Here is an 11281-nt window from a genome sequence, read left to right as displayed (position 1 = left end):
ATATTTTTAAAGCCAACCCAAGGAGAGGGCTTTCCCTTCTCACCTTAGGGAACCACATTTGTTCTTTCAGGGGATGGGGTTGGAGGGATAGAGCAGCACCCCACACTGAGGACAGTAGCTGTGACAGCCCACACCGGTGAACTTTGCCACACAAGAGAGTAAAACGAGAGGAATCACAAGGCAGTATGCAGTTAAGTGTCAAATGAGGCAAAGAGTAAAGAGAAAAATTAGGAGTTCCACGAATGGAGGATTTACTGTAAATTATAAAGCTAGATAAAACTTCATATAAGAGATAGAATATAAACTGAGTCTTCAAGATGGAGTAAGAATCAGCTAGATAGAAAGTAGGTGGGGGACTTCCCTGATGGCGCAGTGGTTAAGAATCCGCCTGCCAATGCAGGGGACACGGCTTTGAGCCCTGGTCCGGAAAGATCCCACATGCCACGGAGCAACTAAGCCCGTGCGCCACAGACACTGAGCCTGCGCTTTACAGCCTGCGAGCCACAACTGCGGAGCCTGTGCTCCACAGCTACTGAAGCCCGTGCGCCTAGAGCCAGTGCTCCGCAACAAGAGAAGCCACCGCAATGAGAAGCCCGCGCACCGCAACGAAGAGTAGCCCCCACTCGCCACAACTAGAGAAAGCCCACGTGCAGCAACAAAGACCCGACGCAGCCAAAAATAAAATAAATAAATAAATTTATTTTTTTAAAAAAGAAAGAAAGTAGGTAGGGTGGTCATTCCAGAGGCTGTGGGCACGGCAGCATGTACATTCATGCAGGTGACCCATGGGGCCTGAAAGGGGCTGAAATCCAAATTGTACTCTGCCTGCCTAGCCTCACCCATTGAGGCTTTGTCCACCAGAAAGGAGCACCTTTGCTGATTGGTTCAAAGGTTCCAAGGGCTGATGGAAGCCCTTGGAGGTAAGGAAAAGGTACAGTACAGTACAAGGTACAGTACAAGTAAATTTAAGAAGGGGATAAATTATGGTGATCAGCTTGAAATGAATAGAAATATCAAACCACTAAGTTGTGTACCAGGAACTAACATAGTGTTTGTAATTCAATTATACTTCAAAAACAAATTCATAGAAAAAGAGGACAGATTTGTGGTTACCAGAGGTGGGAGGGGGGAGAGGTAAAGGGTTTGGCGGAGGGGAAATTGGATAAAGGCAGTCAAAAGATAACAAACTTCCAGTTATAAGATAAATAAGTACTACGGATGTAACGTTCAACGTGACAAATATAATGAACATGGCTGTATGTTATATATGAAAGTTGTTAAGAGGGTAAATCCTGAGTTCTCATCACAAGAAAAAAAATTTTTTTCTATTTCTTTAATTTTGTACCTATATAGGATGATGGATGTTCAGTAAACTTACTGTGATCATCACTTTGAGATGTATGTAAATCAGATCATTGTTGTACACACCTTAAACTTATACACTGCTTATGTAAATTATATCTCAGTAAAACTGGAAGAAAAAAATAAAAGTGATTAGTCCTGTAAAAAAGGGGGGATAATCATCAGCCTTTTCTAGCAGACTAGACTGGTGGAAACACAAGCCTTAGAGGAAGGGTAAACAGGAGGCAAGGCCCATTGGAGGTCCCTGTCAGGTCTTTGAATGGTGTGCTGACCTCTGACTTCTCAGGAAATTCTAAAATGTGCTGGTGCAAAATCCAACCCCACGTGGGACTCCTCACAGGGGAGCTTCAGTTATGGCTATTGAGGAGCAAAGAGCAGGTGAGAATCAGGGACCAGGACCACCTCCCAACATACACAAATATATAAAGAAGTAGGTCTCTCCTTCTTCACACACTCACCACAGCTTATAGTCAGAGTTTTACTTGTTTGTTTACTTATAATGGTCTGTCTCACCAGAGTCCAAGTGCCAAAAGTTAAGGAGTGTCCTGTTCTAGTTGACCATATCCCAACACCCAGTCAGTGCCTGGTAGACAGTAGGCATACAATAACCATTTCTTGAATGAATGAATGAATGAATTTGCTAATGAATGAATAAATGAACAAACTAATGAATAAATGAGCAAGCGAATGAATGAATGAATGAATGAAAAGAAAATTAAACTTCTCAGATATTCAATAATAAGAAAATACATATGCATATTATAGCAAATGTCAATGACAGCTTTAGCCGCTTAGGAGAAACAGTATCCTGGTGATGTAACATTAAGCGAACTGGTGCAAACATCGTAATCACAACGCTTAAAGACTGTTCTGCATAAACTGGACCTGGAAAAAGATAGAGACAAATGAGAACAGCCGTGGTGCTGGAGACCTGCCATCTTGGTTGAAATTTTCCCTCTTGGTTTTGGCAAACTGTATCGACCTGGAGGCTCTCCCTACCTTTGGACCCAGAAATTCATCCCATTTCTAGAGGTTTCTGCTACGAATCAGAAAGGCAGACTAAGCTTTCCGTGGTAAGCTAATATCAGTGAGAAACCTCTCTGTCCCAGGCACTGAGGTACTAAGGTACTAAGGTACTAAGCATTTTGCATACGTTGTGACATTTAAGCTTCTCAGCGGCCCTGGGAAAAGTCCCGTTATTCGCTACATTTTACAGATGGTGAAGGAAATCGCTGCTCAGAGAAGAGAAGTCACTTGCTGGAGTCACACAGCTTGTAAAGACAAAGACAGGATTCAGACACCCACACTACCCCCACACCAAGCCCCTTTGTTCACAAAAATAAGCCACGTATTTTAAACATAACTGAGTCCATATATATGTACATGTATTTACACCTAAATACATGTACACAGTAATCCTCAGCATATGTGGTTTACATGAAAATTACATGCAGAGAAAAACTCTGGGTTCAAATATGCCAGTATATTAATAGTGGTTACTCTGGGTGATGGAATTGAGAGAGACTATTTTCCTTTAAACTTTTCTGTATTTTCCCAATTTTCTACAATGACCATGCATTGTTTTGATAACTGGAAAAAATGTAATTTTTAAATAAAAAAATGTTTCTTGATTGTTGTTCTGTCACTTTTATAGCAAGTCCATTTCCGGGGAAAGGGACAGGAAGGGACAGGGGACAGGGGTGTGGGCAGCTTTTACTCCCGTTGGTAGTTTCTGCCCTGTTAGCATCAGAGGACGCCACCAGGTGGCGCGTGAGGTCCGGTTTTGGAAGAGGCTGAAGGAGGATGAGGGCCAGCGGAGGTCCCCTGGCAACCAGCATCTGAATAAAACCCAGCAGCTCCCACCCCGCTCTACTTGCAACCACACACACTTTTGCACCTCGTAGGCTTTGCCAGTGTTGCTCGCTCTGCCTGGTGCATCCTCCCGCTGGCCCCGTCTGCTAAGTGAGCTGTTTATTCTTAAGGCTCAGATCCAAAACCTCCTCTTCTTAGACAAGGTGTGATAGGGCACCTGGGAGCACTGGAGTCCCTGGAGTGATCGTTCTTAATGAGTGAGCCAAAGGCTTCATGTGCAGTTCTGGGTCAGCTGTTTCTCAAATAGGTGGTATCTTTTTGAATGACAATAATAGCCATTCTTCACTGAGCACACCCGTACGTCAAGCCCTGTTGTGTATTCTAGCATTTTAATTCTCCCAAGCAACTCTCCCGGGAGAAAAGTACAATCTTCCCCACATGGCTGGGTTGGAGTTTGTGTTCTTCTTCGTGACCTCAGGCAAGTCTTATAATTCCTCTGGCCTCTAGTTTCCTCATCTGAAAAGTGGGGTGAAAATAGAACCTATCTCAGAGTGCAGTTGTAAAAACTGAGTTGAAATAGAGTTCCTGCACGTAGTGGTCTATGAGTGTTGATGATCATTATGGTTCCCATTTCAGAGGTGAGGGAACTGAAGCTGAGACAAGAGTCACATAGTGAGTAAGTGACAGAGCTGAAGTCCAAAGTTCAGCGCATCCAGCACTAAGCCCAAGTTCTTTGCATTCCGCCATTCTATCACGCTGTCACCTCCTGGTGGGTCCTAACCCACTGAGAGGCCTGGCCTGGCCTTGTGCCCTCTGGGCTTCCATTTGCCCCATGCCAAGTGAGGAGGTTGGCCAGGATGCTCATAAAAAGTATGACATTTTAATAAATTGGTGAAGAAGATGGTGTGGAAATGCTGAGTCTTGGGGTCCCGGCTCCATGCACCGTGCATCTGTGCCATCAGCGTGAAACCTACAGAATGGACTTCCTGCTTCCCTTGCTGGACTCTCATGCCAGCCCCCTGGAGAAGAGGAGATTTTATCTGCAGGTAATAGAATAACAGCCAGGTTTGTGAAGCTCTAAGCTGGAAATAACATAACTGACAACATGATGCCATCTTGCATTCTTCAAGTGCTCGGTGCAGACAGAAAATAAACACCACATTTCAAATTACTTTTCCTTAAAGGTCAAGAGAAATTGAAAGCCATTGCACTCTTCTAACAACAGGCTTCTCTTTTGGAGAGCTGTCAGGGTTTTAAAATATTTTATAAAGCAATCATCTGTATGCAATCAAGATGTCTCACCCCGGTCAGGAAGTGGGGCCTGTTGAAGTGTATCAGTGGAGTTCTACTAGGATAAAAAAAAAAAAAAAAACACCACCAAGAATTCCATCTTAACCCAACTTTGGAAAACAATGTTTCAAAAAAGACAAAAGAAAAGAAAGAAAGTAAATAAGAAAGAATGGAGGGAGGGAGGGAGGGGAGGAAGGAAGGAAGGAAGGGAGGAAGGGAGGGATGGAGGGAGAGAGGAAGGAAGGAGTGTGGGAGAGAGGAAGGAGAAAAATAAATCCCTGATGTTCCCAAGTGGCCTAATGTGAGAAGAAATCCTTTTCCTGGTTGGTTTAGGGGTGAATTAAGGGAGGGGATTTCCTTCTGTTTTTGGAGCCTGGCTCCTCCATTTCCCCCACCCCTCCATAACCAATTAACCACCAAGGCCCATATTGACTTCCATGGAATTTATCAAATGGAGTTTGAAAGAGCTTGAAAAACATTTTGCCATTTTCCAAAAAGGCTGGTTATGAGGGCTAGACAAGTGATTGCAGCAGCCCTGTGGTCTCCTGTGTTGAACCTGAGTGTAGGTATCAGTCAGCATAGGCTATGTTATGCTGCAGTGACAAACATTCCCCAAATCTCAGTGACTTAACAGAAGAGTCTATTTCTCACTCATCACATATCCAGGGCAGGGGCTCTGGACATAGCAGTCACTCAAGGTCATAGTCTAACAGAAGGTCCATTTTACCATGTGCTTCTATGACCACCATGGGTGGGAAGAAAGGGGACATGGCGACTTACACACTGGCTTTTAAAGCTTCACTTGAAAGTGATGCATGACAGTTCTGCCCGTACACATTGACCAGAGTAAGCATAACATCAGAGTCAGAGAAGACAGGCGGCCGTCCCATGTGATAAGGGAGGACAGCTGGAAATGTTTAGTGAACTGTCTCATGACAACCACCTCAGATAGGGACCAGGGTGATGAGCCCCAGGTCCCAGAACCACACTTTAAAGGACAGTGTGTGAAACTCAGGTAGCTCAGTGGCCTGCAGGGGCTTCAGGGTGAGGGCAGATAAAGTGCCCAGGTACATGCTAGGCACTCAATAAATAAAGAATAACCTGATGCCAAAAGGATGGATGATGATGGAAGAATAAACACGGGACGTTGGAAGCGATCTTAAAGGTCATTTAGCCTAAGTTGCTGAATCAGAAGTGGGGAAAGAGAAAGTGAAATGAGGAAGGGGCCGATGGGGAGTGGGGCAGCAGGGGGAAGCTTCTTCTCACCTGCCCTCTCCAAGCAGCAAAGCCCTCCACTGAGGGGAACCCCCTTCTGTTCTCCATCCTGGTAGTCAACAAAGAGTATCATTCCATTTTCTGCTGGCTTTAGCGACAGGTGTCCCGTGGGAGGGGGCTGCTCTCAAAGACCCAGGCTCCCAGGGGTAAGGTGGATGCTCCACACAGAGGTTGGGGCTGGGTGTCTCCCTGACGGCCTCACCTGCAGACCAAGCCTCGGTGAATGGTACAGGCCCCAACTCTGGCCAGGCCTTAGATTCAAAGCAAGAGGATCGGAAGCCACTTCAAACTGTCTTCGACTAACTCAGCTTGCCTTGAACTGACAGGTAGAGAGCGTTCTCAGTTGTACTTAGGGCCCTTTCTACAAAAGGAAGCATGAGCATGGTGGACAGTTACATGGATGACCCCAGTGAAGCAGCCCAAGTAATGGACATGTGACCTGCTCTGGCCAATGAAATGTTAGAAAGGCTGATGTGACACCCCCCCCCAAGAGGGTCTTACACACTAGGACTGGTCACCCTGGAATGGTCCCTGATGGAAGCCAGCGCCATGCTGTCAAGATGCCCTGTAGAGTGATGAGAGGCCACATGGAGAGACCCCCAAGGATGAGAAGCCCCAGCGCCAGCTGAGCTCCCAGCTGAATGCAGCCACTGAGTGACCTCAGCTACACTGCACGGGGCAGAAGAACTTCTTTGCAGAGCCCGGTCAACCCTCAGACCAGGAAAAACAATAAATTGCCATTATTTTAAGAAATTTTGCTTCAGGGTCATTTATGATGTATCAGTGAGAGCTGGAAGAGTGACCTTCTCGTGGTCGAGGTCAATGTACAGGATGCCTGCTCAGGTACCTGGACTTGGCTGCCTTGGTGCCTCAGGTTTAACTGACACTGAGAAACTTCTTTCACTCCTCCCTTCCGCACACAGATGAATAAAAAAGGTCCTGGGGATGCAGCCTGTGCATTGAGGGGCCAGGCGCATCCATACTTGACAGCCGGGTTTGAAGTGCTGTACAAGGGAGGCACGCAAGGTGGTCAAGTTGAGCCTCTTCGCCAGGATGAACTTTATTTATTTATTTTATGTATTTAATTTTTTAACAGTTTTATTGTAGTATAATTGCTTTACAATGGTGTGTTAGTTTCTGCTTTATAACAAAGTGAATCAGCTATACATATACAGGTATCCCCATATCTCTTCCCTCTTGTGTCTCCCTCCCTATCCCACCCCTCTAGGTGGTCACAAAGCACCGAGCTGATCTCCCTGTGCTATGCGACTGCTTCCCACTAGCTGTCTATTTTACATTTGGTAGTGAATATATATGTCCATATATACACTACCATTCTCTCACTTTGTCCCAGCTTACCCGTCCTCCTCGCTGTGTCCTCAAGTCCATTCTCTAGTAGGTCTGCGTCTTTATTCCCATCTTGCCCCTAGGTTCTTCATGACCATTTTTTTTTTCTTAGATTCCATATATATGTGTTAGCATACGGTATTTGTTTTTCTCTTTCTGACTTACTTCACTCTGTATGACAGACTCTAGGTCCATCCACCTCACTACAAATAACTCAATTTTGCTTCCTTTTATGGCTGAGTAATATTCCATTGTATATATGTGCCACATCTTCTTTATCCATTCATCTGTTGATGGACACTTAGGTTGCTTCCATGTCCTGGCTATTGTAAATAGAGCTGCAGTGAACATTGTGGTACATGATTCTTTTTGAATTATGGTTTTCTCAGGGTATATGCCCAGTAGAGGGATTTCTGGGTCCGGCTTCTGAAGCAGGAAGTTCACCAGGCAGATAGGTTGGAGTCTGGGACGACTTCTGGCCAGAGGGCTCGGTATGTGCAACGATAAAAGCATGGAACAGCCTGGCGCCGTCGGCTGCCTACGCACACCATGTGATGGCTGGAACATCTCCATAAACAACACAGTGTGGGGAGAGGAGGCTGGGGAGGTGGACGTGGCCAGCTGTTCAGGGTCTTGTGAGCCAGGAGCGGGGAGTGAACACCATCCTGCACTCAGTGGGGGGGGTGGAGGACACTCAGGGTTTGGAACCAGAGCAGGATGGGGTTGGGCTGGCGTGGCCCACGTGGCACTTTGGCTGCTGAGTGGAGAATAGATTCGAGAGAGAGAGTCTGCAGGCAGCTGGCAAGACCCCAACCTGTTCATTCATTCGGGGAATTTTCACTGAACACCTACTACATGCCAGGCACTGTTCCGAGTGTCGGCATAGTTTGGAACCGTGGGGACACAGAGAAGGGGGCGGACCTAGAGACGTCTGTAAGGAAACTGGGGAGGCGAGTGAGAAAGCAAATTGGGGTGATTCCCAGGCTGTCCCCGGGCTACCCGACTCAGGGATGGAGGTGTCATTCACTAAAATGGGCCAGAAACAGAATCGGGCTTGGGGACGACCGTGAGTCCGTTTGGGACAGGTTAAGTCTGGATTGTCAGGAGGGCCAGCCGAGAAGTCTCCCAGACTAAATTTCCCCTTATGTCACATTAGGCCTGCACATCAGGGTTGCCAAGTACTGTCCCCGCCTTCAACTTTTCCTGGTCTGTGTTTCTTGCCCCAGTGGAGCCCTTTGGTGGTGGGTGTGAGAGGGGGACCCCAGGGGCCGCGGGGGTGTGCGCTGGTGGGCTGGGAAAGCCCGTGGGAGACGGGATGGGAGGAGAGGGGAAACCAGGTGTGGCTGAGGAGTCTGGAGGAGGTGAGGGGACGTCAACACTGGCTGCCGACCTCCAAAGGGACGCCGAGGGGCAGGGGGACAGACGCATCCTCTAGCCTCAGTTTTCTGCCTGTAAAATGGGACTCAGAAAATTGCTGAGGATTAAACCAGATAATCCGGGTAGCATTCTTACCAAGAGGCCAGGCCCAAGATAACCACTCACTGAGTGAGTAACCTATGTGATTTTACTCACTTTTATTAGCTTGTGAGACCCCAGAAGCAGAGTTAAGGCCCAAGAATAGAGATTTGCCGGAGCCCTATTCAGCTCCAGGCCAGGGAGAATCTGAAAGAGCCAGGAGGGAGGGGAGGGGGGCCAGGGTTGGGGGAAGGCTGCGGGCAGAGGGGAGAAGCCCCTCCCCACCGACTCCTACAGACAGGGGCGACCTGGGGCGCCTCCCAGTCAGCTCTGCACCACCTGCCCCGGTCTTGATGTCCGCGGACACGGCGTGCTGTGCCCCCCAAGCACCACCCCATGCGGCCCCCTGTGCCTGGCAAGGCTTCTCTCTTCCTCCTGTTTGGGGGGTTGGCTCAGGAGGGGCAGAGGGGAGGGGCTTGGCTGGGGGCTCCGACAAATCCTCTCGCCCACACCGGCCCCCAGAGATCACAGTTCAGGTCTCATGGGATGCCTCCAGCAGTGTCTGCCTGTGGGAATCCCATCAGTCCTTCAAGGCTGAGCTTCAAGTCTGCCACCTCCAGAAAGTCCACCCTGCCTGCACATCCTCTTCTCTCTCTACATCCACCAAGTCAGAAGGGTGCACCCTCATCTCCTCTTCTGCCCTGATCTCAGGCTTATTTCTGGCGGGGCAGCCTCCCCTGGAGAGGCCGTGAGCTCCTGAGAGCAGACCCGTGTCTGAGTCACAGCAACAGGTGACGTTTTTGAGCACCTCCCACATGCCAGGTGCTGCGCGAACTACGTGGCTTGCTCTACATCACTGAATCTTCCCTCGAGCCCTGGGAGGTGGGCACTGAGACCACCCCCATTTTGCCAATAGGAAAGCTAAGCTACTTACTTGACAACTGTCTCAGAGCCAGTCACGGGAGCAGCTGGGACCTCCGTGCAGGCCCGTGTGACACCTCAGCAGGGACCTTACCCACCTCACCCTCCAAAAATAAGGACTGGGCAGGGCCGGGCCAGCCGTTCCAGGCTCCGCCTAGCGCCATCTCCCTGCAGCCTGCTCTGCCGACACCAGCTCTGCCCCACCTGCTATCCCGGGCTTCAGGCTCATTTTCAGAAGGACTCTGGCCAACGCTGCCCCTCCCTCCCAAGATCAGGGAGTGAACTGGGCTTCCTCTGAGCTGAGGCCCTCGATGGCCAGGTCTGGGGGTCTCATCCAGGACCCATCAGACCTGGACGGTGGTGGCCTCGGTGGCTGGCTGGGGCTGCCCCTGCCGTGGGGCTGCCACCTGCTTCCAGTCCTCAAGTGGCTTCTGAGCAAGGACTGTACTTTGAGGACCCCGAGTTCACGTGGCCACCCCCCCCCCGCCGCAGGAGCACCTTAGGGTGGCCACGCCCCCTGGGCCATCTGGCCCCACCCCCTGCCTCGTCATCCTCACTCTGCTCCAGTCCACCCCCCACCCCCCCACCACCGCCCCAACCCGTTAAGGCCGCAGCCCCTCCCACGTGCCGGGCTCTTTCTCTCACCTCAAGGCCTTGACACACCTAGTTTCCTCCTCAGGCCAAATCCACTCATCCTCCAGGCCTCTTCACGGAAGCCCCCTCCTCAGGCCAGCCGCCCCTGAGCACCAGAGTGGCTCCCACCCTGGCCCTCGTCCTAGTCACACTTGACGCTGCATTTTTGTTTTCCTCCCCCTTTTTTAAACTTACGCATTTTGCTTACTTATTTTTGGCTGCACTGGGTCTCCGCCGCTGCGCGCGGGGGTCGCTCTTCGCCGCGGTGCGCAGGCCTCTCGCCGCGGCGGCCTCTCCTGTCGCGGAGCGCGGGCTCTACGCGCACAGGCTCCAGCAGTCGCGGCGCGCGGGCTCTAGAGCGCAGGCTCAGTAGCCGTGGCGCACGGGCCCAGCCGCTCGGTGGCATGTGAGATCCTCCCGGACCAGGGCCGGAACCCCTGTCCCCTGCATCGGCAGGCGGACTCCCAGCTGCATCACCAGGGAAGCCCTTGACCTTGCATTTTAATGTCAGCCTCTCCCCGAGGTGTGTGAGCAAAGCAAGCTCCTGGGAACAGGGCCCTGTGTCACACCCTCCGAGCCCAGCGCGGTGCCTGGCACACTGCACACCCCACAGAGCTGAGGACAGGAAGTACGGATTTCCAGGACACCAGGGAGGGAGGAGGGGGTCAGTCTGAAATGACGGCCAGGAAAAGCTGCCCGCAGCACTGGCATCTGATCTCACACCCGGGTGGGCAAGGTGGGAAGGGTGTTTCTGGAGGAGGGAGCTGCCTGGGCAAAGGGCAGAGACCCCGTTCCCATCCCCAGCAGACAGATGGGGGGCCTGCAGCCGGCCTGGGTTGCACAACCTGCCCAGGCTCACGCAGTTAGCGGCGGAGCCTGAGTTCAAATTCAGTTGGTCTGATGCCACTGGCCACATCTGCCACCACTCCTGCCACCTGGCCCGCCCCAAGGCCTCCTCTGGCTGGAGTCTACAGGAATAACTGAGTAGAAAGAGCCCTACCCAGAAAAACCCGATACCCCAGACTGAGCTCCGGGCCACAGGTGCCACAGAAGCAGGGAGAAGGGAAGCCCCAGGCCTGGCTAGTGGATTGGGGCCCCCGGATTGGGACCAACTCTGTGCCACCACAGGCCTGGGCTCCACCATCACAGCTGCTATCCCCAGAGCCTCAGTTCCTTCATCTGTTAA

General features: G+C 50.5%; 1 protein-coding gene across 5 annotated transcripts in view; it reads right to left on the bottom strand.

Moving 5' to 3' along the window:
- Window positions 1-680: 680 nt before the first annotated feature.
- NDUFA8 (NADH:ubiquinone oxidoreductase subunit A8) overlaps window positions 681-11281 on the bottom strand; it is a 54518-nt gene continuing 43917 nt past the window's right edge. The window contains exon 5 of one of the 5 annotated variants that reach the window (XM_067040807.1): window positions 681-2247. In XM_067040807.1, the coding sequence (XP_066896908.1) occupies window positions 2087-2247 (161 nt within the window). In that variant the 3' untranslated portion in view covers window positions 681-2086. Of the gene's footprint in view, window positions 2248-2733; window positions 4215-8264; window positions 8549-9127; window positions 9298-11281 lie in introns of those variants that run through there. The other 4 variants (XM_067040806.1, XM_067040808.1, XM_067040804.1 and 1 more) reach the window with 4 other exon arrangements.

Source organism: Kogia breviceps, chromosome 8 (assembly GCF_026419965.1).
Source record: "Kogia breviceps isolate mKogBre1 chromosome 8, mKogBre1 haplotype 1, whole genome shotgun sequence".
In the NCBI taxonomy this organism is placed as follows: Eukaryota; Metazoa; Chordata; class Mammalia; order Artiodactyla; family Physeteridae; genus Kogia; species Kogia breviceps.
This window is presented reverse-complemented; position numbering and strand designations above follow the sequence as displayed.